We start from the raw sequence: 13,357 nt of genomic DNA, 5'->3' as shown, positions 1-13,357 counted from the left end.
ATGTTAGCTTTGTTAATTTAGATATATTTAGAATTTTTTTTTCGAAATATTTTATTTATTAATTGTTGTATCTGCTAATTTTGAAAGATTTCAATTGATAAACATTTAAGTATTACTTTAGTAATTATGTAAAATAATATATATTTTAAGCTGATATTAAAATTCGCTTTTATAGCTAATTCAGAATACGAAAAGCTTTGTATAATACAATAATAAGTAAAAAAATACCGCTCGCAAATTAAAGCAATCCGTATTCTATTTGAGCCTTACAAAATTATATAGAAGAAACTGAATAAACCTTTATTTTGATGTTTTTAATTAAAAAAACATATATTACAAATAATATTAAGCTCGGTTGGAGTCAATATTTCATGGCAATTAACTATTATTCAAATGAAACTAGTAAAATTAAACATAAGTAATGAATAAATTATCTTCGGGAAAGAGAAAAATAATTGTTATTTAAAGAAAATATTTATTATACGACAATATTGATAATTAAATACATTATGTGATCGCAGACGAAGTATTTTATTTACAATTTCACCTCAACAATAATATCAAAAGTCATCAATAACAGGTGGACAAGTGCAAACTAAATGTTTGTCACCATACATGTCGTCAATGCGGCTGACTGTTGGCCAGATTTTAATTTCTCCTTTAACAAACGGCTGAAAAAAGAACGAAATTAGTTGTTATTTCATAAAAAAATATAGTTTCATGTACCTTTATGTACTGCTTTTATTGGCCCAATTTAGGCAAGATATCATAACTTTTAAAGTAAAATCTATAATCAAGATATCGAATATAATTTAAAAATAAAACCAAATTAGTCTGAATTTGAAGAATTATATTCTTGGCTACAGCATTAAATCAGCTTGATGCCACAAGGCTTAAGTAGTATTATTGGAATCACCCATGTACAGTTAAATTTATACGACAATGAAGAGTGAGTTAAAATCGACTTTTTACATTAATTTAAATGGCGCCTTTGTTACGTACTTACATCGAGGTAAAACCAATTCATAGCGTTAAAAAAAGTGATCTATTTTCTACTATTAGTTACTAATAAGAAATTCACTTTGTACGGCACTTATATCATTTAACCTCATAGAATTTATAATTAAATTTATTCAGAATTTTTCAAATTATATACCTATCAATTAAAACGTTAAATTTTGGGAATACTTTTTGAAATCCTGCTAAAATGGTTACCTCATTACATTATTTTTATTAGTTAGTAAGTTATCATCGTAATACTGTCATTAAAAATAATACTTACAGCTGGAAAAGCGGCTTGTTCCCTAGTGTAAGGTCGGTTCCAATCCTCTGTTATTACTTCCTCCTGAGTGTGTGGCGCCATCTGTTTAATTTATTCGCACGTTTACATATTTGATATTAAAGATTAGCGTTTGTTATTTTACTTCAAACAAATAATTACCTTTACTGGGTTCAGCCTTTTGTCAATGAGACCATCTTCAATGTCTTTAATTTCTTTTCTAATTGTTATGAGTGCGTCACAAAAACGATCTAATTCCTGAAGATCTTCTGATTCCGTTGGTTCAATCATAAGAGTACCAGCCACGGGCCATGATATAGTCGGCGCGTGGAAACCTACACGTATAAATTTAATCAGAAAACAACTTATTTGCATTTTTGTATGTATTATTGTTATTTTTTTAATTAAGTATTGTAGTAAGAAGATATTAAAATTAAATAATTTAATTGGTAATATATGACTGATAACATATCGAAAGGCTACAAACCAAAATCCATAAGACGCTTAGCGATATCACCAGGCTCAATGTTAGCCGTTTTCTTCAAATCTCGTACGTCTATGATGAATTCGTGTGCAACCAGACCTCTTTCACCTTTGTACAAAGTCTTATAGTGACCATCTAGTCTCCGTGACATGTAGTTAGCATTAAGGATAGCCACTTGCGTCGCCCGCTTCAGACCTTTAGGTCCCATCATCTGTTTAATTCAATACTTGAGAAAAGGTCAAATTATAAAATTATCTTTTTACTTACATAAAATGTAATGAATTGTAAATTACATCACTAATCAAAAGTTTACTTCGTAGTATAACTATACATACATTATAATTTAAATCATAACAATACTTATTAAGTATTGATTAATTTAAATAGATTTGGGAAGACGATGTTCGTTCCACAAAATTACTTACAAAAACATTCACACTTTGAATGTATTACTCACTTTTATATAAGCCCATGAGATCGGCAAAATAGCCGAAGATCCGAAGGGTGCTGCGCTGACTGAGCCGAAGCTGTGTGCCGCGTCTCCTAAATCAGCAAGTGGATTTATCACCGGATGTGACGGTAAGAACGGCGCTAGATGAGCTTTCCTGTAAAAATAAATTTAATCATAATTTTAGCTAAGATAATATATAAAAAATATATTTAGCAACTACTAATTATTGTATTAAAGATCTAGACTTACACGCCGATAGGTCCCATTCCTGGACCTCCTCCACCGTGAGGTATGCAGAAAGTTTTATGTAAATTAAGATGTGATACATCACTGCCGTAATCACCCGGACGACATAGACCGACCTGTACTAAAAAAAGGCTATGTTGTAATGATTTATTTTAAAATGAGTCTACACTGTTTATCACAGTCAAACTGTTCAAAAAACGAAGTGTGAATCGTGTAATATATGCCTATCAAGAGAACAGATCACCTGCGCGTTCATGTTGGCTCCATCGAGGTAGACCTGTCCGCCGTGCGCGTGCACGAGCGCGCATACGTCAGCGGCGCGCTCCTCGAACACGCCAAATGTACTAGGATATGTCAGCATCAGGCACGACAACTTCGCGCTGTGCTCTTCTACCTGTGTGATGATCATGACATGACCTGTTTATCCGTGTTCATTATTTAAGATGTTCTCGCTATTATCAATTAGGTTTTAATATTTTATTGAGTTTGTTTTTCCGTTTTTTTTTTTCATTATTAATGTCGACTATCACTATTTTCAATTTCTTGTTACTACTTGATAATCTTAAGATTGTTTTTTGTCATGTATTTATAACAACCATTATTTTAATCTACAATTTCCTTAATGTTCTAAGTTCAAGTTGTAGTTATGATATAAGTAGTTACCATGTCTTTGAGGTGTTCCATATCAATATCTCCAGAAGGAGTCACACGTATCGCACAGACACGCATGCCGGCCATATGTGCAGACGCAGGGTTAGTGCCATGAGCGCTGACTGGTATAAGACATATATTTCGCCCAGCATCGCCGCGATATTCATGATACCGTTTAATTGTTCTTAAACCAGCGTATTCACCTTGAGCACCGCTTAAATAAAAATGTACAAAAAATTGCAGATTTATATATACTTACATTAAGAAGTATAATTTTAACTGTTTCAAATTTTCATTAAAACTTACAGTTTAAAAGCTTTTAAATAATTCAATATTATAATTTGATATCTTTGATAAATATCTAAAAATTAGCAAATAATTGAAATTTAAAAATTAAGTCTTTTTTAAATATATTTTAAAAAATTAAACCTACTATGTCTGAATCATTTTTTATATCTAAAGCAAAAGTAAGTATTCCATACCTGTTAGGTTGAAAAGAAACTCGATCATAGCCAGTAATAGCGCAAAGATCTTTCGCGAGCTCTTCAAATAATGTATGATATCCTTGGCATTGATCAAGAGGTGCAAATGGGTGAATGTCAGTGAAATGTTTAAACGAACACGGCATCATTTCTGTCGTTGAGTTCAACTTCATCGTACATGATCCCTTTAAAACATAAATTAGTTTAAAAATTAGAAAGCCTTTCTCTTTAATAATAATATTGTCAAAACCTTACCAATGGTATCATTGAATGAACCAGTGATATATCCTTGTTTTCCAATCGTTTCATATAACGGACTATTCTAGTTTCAGAATGGTGCATATTAAATACGGGATGAGTCAGGTAAGGAGACGTTCTTCGAAAAGGACCCTTCAAAACACTACGTGATCTTACATCACCAGTTTCCATAACCTTAAATAAACCAAATAGTACAAATATTAATTGAATTTTTTACCAAATTTGAATTAGATGTATAATATGATTTAATTTTACCTCATTAACATTATCGCAATCAAATATCCACAACAAATCATCAACATCTTGCATAGTTGTAGTTTCGTCTAAAGCAACACCAACTGCTCCATCTTCAAAGTATCGTAAATTAATCTTCTTCTCTTGCGCACGTGCTTTTATAACAGATGCATCATGTTCAGCCACGGGAATTACATGTAGAGTATCGAAATATACATCGTTGGATTGTTTATGACCACGTTTTCGTATACCTAAAAATTTTTAAACACTCCTTTATAACTATTATTCATAATTCATATTTAATTTTAATGATGCTTCATTATAAAAAATAGTCATTACTAAATAAATTTAGCATAATTTTACCATGATCAAGGACTAAGGTCGCATTATGAACCCTAGTGGCAATATCTCGTAGACCTTGCGGACCGTGATATACTGCGAACATCGCTGACATATTAGCCAGAAGCGCCTGGGCAGTACAAATATTCGATGTGGCTTTATCACGGCGGATATGTTGTTCCCTAGTCTGCAAAGCCAACCTACGAGAAAGTATAATATATAAAATAAATATCAAATAAAAATATAAAATGCTGGGTAACATCACAGATAACTTAACAAAAACTGCCTTACCTATAAGCATCTCTTCCAGCTGCATCTCTTGTGACTCCCACCATGCGCCCGGGCATCAAACGAACCAATGGATGTTCAGCAGCAAAGAAACCAGCATGAGGTCCACCGTAGCCTAGCGGAACACCTAGCCGCTGAGAAGTGCCGACTGCTAAAGCCGCACCACATTCAGCTGGAGGTCGTAATAAAGCTAGAGCTAGAAGATCAGTAGCTACAACTACTAATGTCTGTAAAGAGTAAATATGGCTAAAAAATAGTATTGTTTCAAGTGCTTTTGTATTGAGATTACTATAATATTGTACAACAGACCCCATGTTCATGTGCAGCCGCAGCTAATCCGGAATAGTCATAAACAAGTCCCCTCGTATCGGGACATTGCAACAGTACGGCTGATATGTCCCTTTGTGCAAAATCTACCTGCCGGACATCTGGTACAACTATAACTTCTAAGCCTAAAGCATCCAATCTCGTTTGAACTACAGCTAATGTTTGAGGGTGAAGGCGTTCAGATACCACGAACTTTGCTCTTTTATTATGTCTGAAATTTTAAAATACCAAACGTTAATAGCCTAATTTAATGTATGAAGACCTGTTGAATTAATTATTTTATTTTTTTACCTGTGGCATAGTGATAGGCCTTCCGCTGCAGCTGTACCTTCGTCTAATAAGGACGCATTGGCGACATCTAAACCAGTCAAGTCACTAACCATTGTCTGATAGTTTAGTAAACTTTCTAGCCTACCCTGCGCAACTTCTGGCTGGTAAGGGGTATACTGCGTTGTCCTAAAATATAAACCATATTTTTCTGCACTTTGCGATACTTAAAAAAAAACAATAAATTTTCTATATTCGATACTAACATTTTGCGAATTTATGTTAGCGAATGTTTGTTATTCTACAACGCTCGAACGACTAAAAAGTATCTAATAAAATTTGATAAATCTAAAAAAATGTTCTGCCGGGAAATTCGACGTGGGATATTCATATAAAATGTTCATAAGAATATAATTTAAAATTAATATAATCCAAGCGAAACCAGTTCGTGATATGATGAGATTATAATGCAAAATAGTGGTATTTACCATCCAGGATTCTCAAACATATTGCGCATGATGCTGTGGGGTACACAGCAATTGTGATAGCCCATGCCGATGAATGAGCGCCATATCTGATTCTTCTCTGCTATTTTACGGGCTCTTTCAATTAAATCATACTCGCCTGAAGAACATAGAAATAGTTGCATAGTAAGTTTCATTTAATTGTGATAAAATATAATATGATTTGATTTTTTTTTTGTGTGTAACAAAGTAATACATACTCATTGGGTCATCAATTTCCATAAGTCCTGGTAATTGGATTTGCTTAGGAACCGCATCATTGGTGAGTTGATCTAAACTCTGTTAGAAAAAAAAACACTTTCAGTTATTAAGAGAGTTAGAGTTAAAATTAATCTTTCATAATTGTTTATGTTAAAATTCTCCTATTTTGTAACTCTATCGTTCGACTACCAGATAGTTATTACTAGAAAGTTTAATTATAGAAGCCTAATGTTCGGAGCATATGGTCACTTTTACCCAAAAACTTTAGCACAATGAGCATTCTTTCACATAGTGATATGTCGAGCCCTATCAAGGTTATAAAGTTTTTGTTACAAAATTATTTCAGTTAATATAGATTGTCCCAGTTTACTAAACAAATTATATTAACGCACAAAAATTAAAAGAATTAATTGAGCTAAGATGGAATAACGGATCTAAAATTATTTTAAGCAGTTAACTTAAGCAGGGCTCTTAGCCGATAATGAAGAAAATTTGAGAAAGTGACACTGCCATTTTATTAGCTGTTGGATTGACAATTTATATCGATCGCGAGGATTAGCTTAGAACAAAATAGTTTAATAAATTCTGAATATTTTCCTTTTACTAATTCAAGTAGAGTTTATGTTATTTACAAAATGTATGGGTGTTTTCTATAAATATATAGATATATGTATATATATAAATTATTAAAGATGTCACATCTTATATAGAGCACGTACTAATTGGCACTGGCTGTATCATATTTCTTTAATTTTTAATTTATACGTATCTCATATCTCACCTTATAGCCAAGAAGATCTAGCATAGTGACTACATCTTGATCCCTCGGACCGATGTGGCGACTAGGAAAATCAACCCTCTCCGGAAACAAGTTGTCGGATTTTGAACTCTGTGTAGCAACACAACATATTTCTATATTGAAACATTTTTTACTTTTTATTTTTTGGAAACATTCATTGCGATTTTTGAAAAAAACGCCCCGACTAATTAATCTAAACATATTGAAATATTCAAATGTATTTAGTCATATTATTTAGTGTCCGACTAACTGAAGACTCCCAGATAAACTGATAGAGGGGTCAAAACTGAAGCAAGAATACATTTAAATCGATAATTTCTTATCGATTCAATAACAATATGTAGTTCGGCTAAACAAATAGTAATTATAAAATAAGCATATATAATAATAACATGATTCTATGATCTTTGAACATTTTTATCAGCTACGTTAAAGACGTAAATTTTACTTTCATTTAATAATGTGAACTTGTTTTGTAACATCAACAATTACCTACAAATCATTACTTGTTAGATATCATTAAGAAATATTGTGTCTATATAATTTTATGACTAATACTCGCAACTTTGTTTAACTAAACTTTGATTATATGGAGAGTAAGTCTTGATGATCAAGAAACAGAACAAAAAACAAAACGACAAGAAAAAAGCTACTTACAAACATAAGATACTGCGACTGCGATACATATATAAAATAAGTTAAATATATCGTAACTACTTGACTTTTTTAGGACTTTGATGATATAAGATGTCCTGATTACTCTTCAAAATATCGTCTAAAATTCTAAGTTTAATATTTTTAAAAGAACTTTCTAAATAAGTGACAAATCAGCGGTACCCTCTCCGTCGCATCGGCGGGCGCCACGTGATCGCTTTCGCATGCTACCGTGACGCCCTGACGATCGGCCCGCCTATGCGGGACTGCAACTGCTAGGGGGGATTCCCGGGGTACTGAGAACTGAAGAGGCTGCAGCGGCATCCTCTTCCCGCTCCCGCTCCGCGGCTTCCTTCTGCGACATGACGCTTTCGCAGAAAGAGCGTGAATTATAGAAGTATTATACTTACTTATTGATAGTCAAATTAAACACTACAACCGGTTTGGAAAAGGAAACATCCTGATTTGAGAAAAACCGGCGAAAGAAACTCAGCGGGTTTTTTTTCTGTCAATCTAGTTAAATACATATATTGAATATGAATAAAAATAGCATATAAACTCACTAATTGTGTAGTACCCTTTCGCATTCAAGCGTTCCTTGACATTTTTTTTTTAATTTGGCAAAAGAAGCATTTTGAACGCTTTATGGGATCCTGTTGTAGAACTGTATACATTGCCCCACAAAATAGTTACTGACTCTATGCAGTCGAGTAACAAAAGTAACAAGTTTGTGTTTGTTCCATGGAACAAACACATAACATTGGTACATGTACCAATGCTATGAAAATCACATTTTCTCATAAAATCAATAATATTTTCCGTACATACAAAACATTACAGAATATATATTGAGAAGCAACAGTTAATATTTTGTTATCTTTAAATTTATACCTTAATGATTCTTTGGCTCCTAGGTTATAGATTGCGCGAATAGCCCTTTTCTGCAGCACAAATATAATATGGATAGTGGCTGCGTTACCCCAAAGCATAATACCGTAAGACATAATACTGTGAAAGTAAATGAAATATACTAAGCAAGCCGTATCAACATCGGTAAATACTCTAATTTTTTTGACCGCAAATGCCGCAGAACTCATTCTACTCGTCAATCCGTTAATATGGGGGACCCATTCAGTCATACTGTACCTGTTTTCTATTAATTTTAAAAACCACAGAGGTATCATCAGCAAACAATACTATATCAAGTTTGTTTCCAACAAGTATGTATGTATGTAACTTCTTATCATATATATTATCTATATTTATCACTATCAGATTTTACTTAAAATATTATAGTATTTAGTATACTTCTTTTCTTCTCCGGACGTAGGTAGCATGTTCGGCAAGTGTAGAAGGGTTAGTTGATTGCATTCGCTTCATTAGCATACATAACGCAACATGTTCCCGTCTTTGTTAGTTTTAATTCGTGCCTACACAACATTATATATTGCTTTCAAGACGCGAAGCATCATAAAAGGAGTGCTTTATGATTAAAAAAAAAATAGCAGCCTAAACACTCTTGTTAAACCAAAGCAAAATCCTTTATTCAATATAGAAACATTACGTTTACTTATTGATTGCAAATTAAAAAATAGCACCTTTTCAGAATAGAAAATTCCCTAGCCTGGGAATATTTTTTCGACAAAAGATAGACTGAAATTAACCGATCTTTTAAACAACAACAAACAAATTTTTCTCATCTTTTGAGCATAAACCTATAATATTTGGACAATAGTATAGATTTATAATAGAAAATTAACTGAAATTAGTATTTGTAAATTAACTGAGATTTTATCGTATGCTACCGACCATGGGTATCAAGTAGTGGCCATATAATACACTGATTTTTCTAATGCTTTTGACAAAATATGTCATTTTATCCTTCTTAAAAATTAGAGTATAACGTCGTTCAAGGCAACCTTCTGTGTTGAAATGAATCGTACCTTATTAATCGTAAATAAGCAGTTACCAGTAAAGAATACTACTTCTAAAGATAAGCAGTATTCTTTTGATTCAATTTATGTACCATGAGAGTTTCCTCTAGGCCCTACCATCTAGGTTTCTTTTTCATTGTCAAATTTTATTTTATCTTAATAATTTACTTAACATGTAACGTAATTAGATACATTTACTAAAAAACGTTCAACAATTATTTATTCTTAGAAATTAAGCGACTACATAATTTCGAGAGTTAGTTATTTCTATTTAAAATAATATATAGTTAATAAAAGTAAATTAAATAATAATAATAATAGTTTGTTAAGTATTTTATATTATTCTATTTTTTGTCTTATTTTTCGACTCTTAGTAGATATAAATAGATACACCCACTAACTAGTTCCGAGAGGGACACTCCGGTCCATCTTGCAAAATCTTAAAAATGAATATAACGTAAAACAAAACAATATTCATCACTACAAATCATCAGTTTCCGAAGAACAGAATATGAAATTTATTGAGTCCGCTGTTTGTTTTGTGTGAATCCAAGTTTCGCCATATAATTATGATATCACAGGTAGTAGAATTTAGCGTATTTATTATTTCCGGTATTATAGACCGAGCTTACATACATTTTTTTAATTGATTAATTTATCAATACATAATTTGATATAATATAGTTCTGCTTCTGGGTAACGCTATGTGCAGTGATACCACATAACAAAAGTTGATTGCAAAAATTGCAAAAAAAAATTGACGCGGTTGAAATTTTGTGTTTTTTCATTGCGTGAGAAAAAGCTGCGTATTTAAATACCTTTTAGAACCACAGCCGAATAAAATCATCGAAATGTAAAATGCACATTGTATTGTTCCTATATTATAGATGACACAATAAGTCAATGTGCCATTTTGGAAAACCCCATTCAAAAAGAACTTTGATACATTCCGTTCAACAGTCGTGTTGTATTGCAATATTAATTATAATTTAAACCTTTTCATATAAAATCATTGATATTAAAATATGAATATTATTTTACTTACAATTATTCTCACAAAAGACAGATTTGAATAGTTCATTACATTTGAAATATAATGAACATGTGAAATTAAGTATGAATTCAGGTAAAATATAGAGATTTATAGCGTAAAATAGAACTAATGTCAAAATATTATCGTAAGCGTAACAATTCGTAATTTCGTAAACAAGTAGGAAATAATATAAGAAAATCTTTATATAAAAATGACTTTATCAGAATTTACGAAATTAAAGCAACAAATTGTGTTTGATGTAGGTAAATGTGAAAACCATATTCATATACTTAATAAATTAAAAGAATTCTATAAAGATGATATAGATTCTGATAGAAGATTTGAACAAATTAATACAATTGGGCAGTTAATTAACATATTAGAAATTAGGAATGTTCTATCGGAAGATGATGTCGGACCTTTAAAAGAAATCGCTCGTAGAATTAACAATGACGATCTTTTAGAAAGGATATGTGACTATGAAGTAAATCATATTTCAAAAGGATATATTAATCAATATGGTAAGTTTTATATTTTTTATTCTCGTTTAGTTATATATAGCCATTTGATTTTTATTATTGTATTTTGTTTAGTTGCGTCCCGATTTCATTGATTATTTACATTTTAGTTATTGAGAATATACCAATGACATCTATTAAGCAACAAATGACAGAAAATAAAGAAAGCTGTCTACAAAATCATCCTTTTGGTGCAATGAGTCCAAAAAAAATGCTAAGAATTAGAGAAACAATCATAGAAGAAATTGGAAGCTTTTGGCGTGACTTGGGAAGAAATCTTAAAATCCGGGAATGTAAGATAGATGAAATTGATACCAATTATAATAGTTTGCCATCCAAGGCTTCACAATTAATGAATATATTCGAGTCTAGAGCGGATAAACAAAGATGGTTCTTTGTTTTATGTGAAGCATTAGAGAAATCCCGTAGAAAAGACTTAAGTAAGACTCTGCAAGAAATTATGGCTATGAATATATCATGACTTCATTTCATCTACTAAGGTTTTCAATATAATAATAAAAGAAACCCTTTATATAATAAATATATCAACTAAATGTAACATGTAGGTATAAAATCACCGACATGGTAATGGTTAATCCTTCAATAAGACAATTTTGTCTAAGTTGTTATCTACACATGTACAACTTTTTATGAAGTCAGTTCTGCAGTATGCCATCATACTACAGAAAATATAATACTAAAAGTTATTATGTACCAATAAGATGGCCTTTTTAGTAGATTTAGTTTATCAGGTGTAAGCAAACTCTGTCACCTGACACTAATGGCATTTTATATCTTACAATATATACAACATTAGTGTAACCATGGGTATTACAATAATTATTTAAAACCATATCATTTTGTCAATAGTTCAAATAGGTATAGAGAACCTGCATAACCTTGATAGTTAACATTAAAGTGGTGAGATTTAGTATTAAGAGTGTGAAAAAAATGGAAATTTATACTGCACTAACTATAAAGTAATAATTAGTTTTAAATAAGTCAGACATAATTATTTAGAAAAAAATGTTCCAGATTTGTAACCCTCATCTGATAAAAAGGGGTAAATAAAATAATTGCAGTTTCATAAAATTATGTTACTTGACTACTATTTTGTAACTATAGTATTTTTTAAAATATTAATAGATGATTATTTTAGCTGAGTTGAAACATAATTTCTCCCAGACTATATAATTCATATAAAAAAATAAAGTAATCTAAAAAATGATACATCCATATTCTTGAGTTTTGGGTTGCCTTGAGGTATTTAAGACTTAAAAATAATCAAATTACCTTCACTTAATACTATTTACGGTCTTAATCCACTTTTGTCAACATGCTAAATACTGTTATGATAGAAAACAAAAAGCAGTATGAGACAACGCAAGACAATAACCTGCTGATCTTGGTTTGTTTTTAAAATTAAGTAATAATGAGAGTTAGAAGAATACCTACATGTTTACAAAAGGCTTGACCCCTAATTAAATTTTTTTTGTTTTGATTTACTGAGGCCCTAGTCTTTAAGCAGGTTGTCCATAATCCTAAAAGACATTTAAAAAATTAATTCACAATAATTATATTAGAAACTATCTTTTTTATTATTTTAATTCAGAAACTTATAACACTGATCTGGTGTATCACATGTGTTATATTCAATTTCATAAATATTAAACTGTACCAATGTCTATGAGCATTATGATTTGTCAAACCAACTTTTACATCATTTGTTTCCTATCCTGACCTATTGACCATTATACTGAAGAATATTATATAGATTTGCCCTAAATATAGCTATGTAAGGGCGCATTTTCATTGGTCGATAAGGCCCGCATTCGGTGTGCGGGAGATTTCTGTAACACATGCCATAGGGCCCGCAAAGAGTTTATCGTTTTCACTGGTCGTCAGAGCGCATACGAGGTGCGGGTGATTTCTATAACGCATATATAAATATCAATATATGAATGCGGATATCACCCGCACACGTTTAATCGACCGAGTTATCGACCAGTGGATTTCATTGATTGTTAGCTCGCATGCGGGTACTCCCCGCAATCGGGCTAACTACCGACTTATCGACCAATGAAAATGCGCCTTATGAAGAGTTCAAACAGCTGTTCTGGGTATGACTGGTCTTGAAGACTTACAATGCTTGTTTTGACCTGCTTATGTATGCTTCATTTTAAACAATTTCGTTGCCTGTATTTCCATGTGTATTTTTATAAACAATAATAAATTTATAGTTATTTATAAAACAGGATTGAATTAAAAAGGAGTTATATAGTTTTAAAGAAAAAGTTAAATGAAATGTATAATATTTTATTAAAAGTAAACATATAATTTTAATGTATTTTATTTATTTTAAATGTTTAATAAATTTTTCCTTATAAT

The 13,357-nt window shown here is 31.3% G+C and overlaps 2 protein-coding genes across 2 annotated transcripts; one reads left to right on the top strand and one right to left on the bottom strand.

Annotated features, from left to right (window-relative positions):
• Positions 1 to 491: 491 nt before the first annotated feature.
• On the bottom strand, positions 492 to 7,098 carry LOC125064220 (glycine dehydrogenase (decarboxylating), mitochondrial). Its single transcript, XM_047671166.1, has 18 exons — positions 6,813 to 7,098; positions 6,031 to 6,109; positions 5,795 to 5,930; positions 5,331 to 5,495; positions 5,022 to 5,250; positions 4,716 to 4,939; positions 4,449 to 4,624; positions 4,107 to 4,336; positions 3,849 to 4,025; positions 3,594 to 3,778; positions 3,124 to 3,325; positions 2,705 to 2,854; positions 2,464 to 2,576; positions 2,221 to 2,368; positions 1,767 to 1,974; positions 1,442 to 1,614; positions 1,283 to 1,363; positions 492 to 671 (listed from the first exon to the last, which is right to left on the bottom strand). Exons 1-18 carry the CDS (start codon positions 7,029 to 7,031, stop codon positions 561 to 563), a joined length of 3,006 nt encoding a protein of 1,001 aa, XP_047527122.1. The 5' UTR covers positions 7,032 to 7,098; the 3' UTR covers positions 492 to 560.
• Positions 7,099 to 10,590: 3,492 nt separating this feature from the next.
• LOC125063995 (fas-associated death domain protein-like) lies at positions 10,591 to 13,236 on the top strand. The gene is made up of 2 exons (XM_047670757.1): positions 10,591 to 10,972; positions 11,080 to 13,236. The coding sequence occupies exons 1-2, from the start codon at positions 10,663 to 10,665 to the stop codon at positions 11,448 to 11,450; spliced, it is 681 nt and encodes a 226-aa protein (XP_047526713.1). The 5' UTR covers positions 10,591 to 10,662; the 3' UTR covers positions 11,451 to 13,236.
• Positions 13,237 to 13,357: the final 121 nt, after the last annotated feature.

Source organism: Vanessa atalanta, chromosome 5 (assembly GCF_905147765.1).
Source record: "Vanessa atalanta chromosome 5, ilVanAtal1.2, whole genome shotgun sequence".
In the NCBI taxonomy this organism is placed as follows: Eukaryota; Metazoa; Arthropoda; class Insecta; order Lepidoptera; family Nymphalidae; genus Vanessa; species Vanessa atalanta.
Note: the sequence above shows the minus strand (reverse complement) of the source record. Positions and strands in the feature narration are given on the sequence as shown.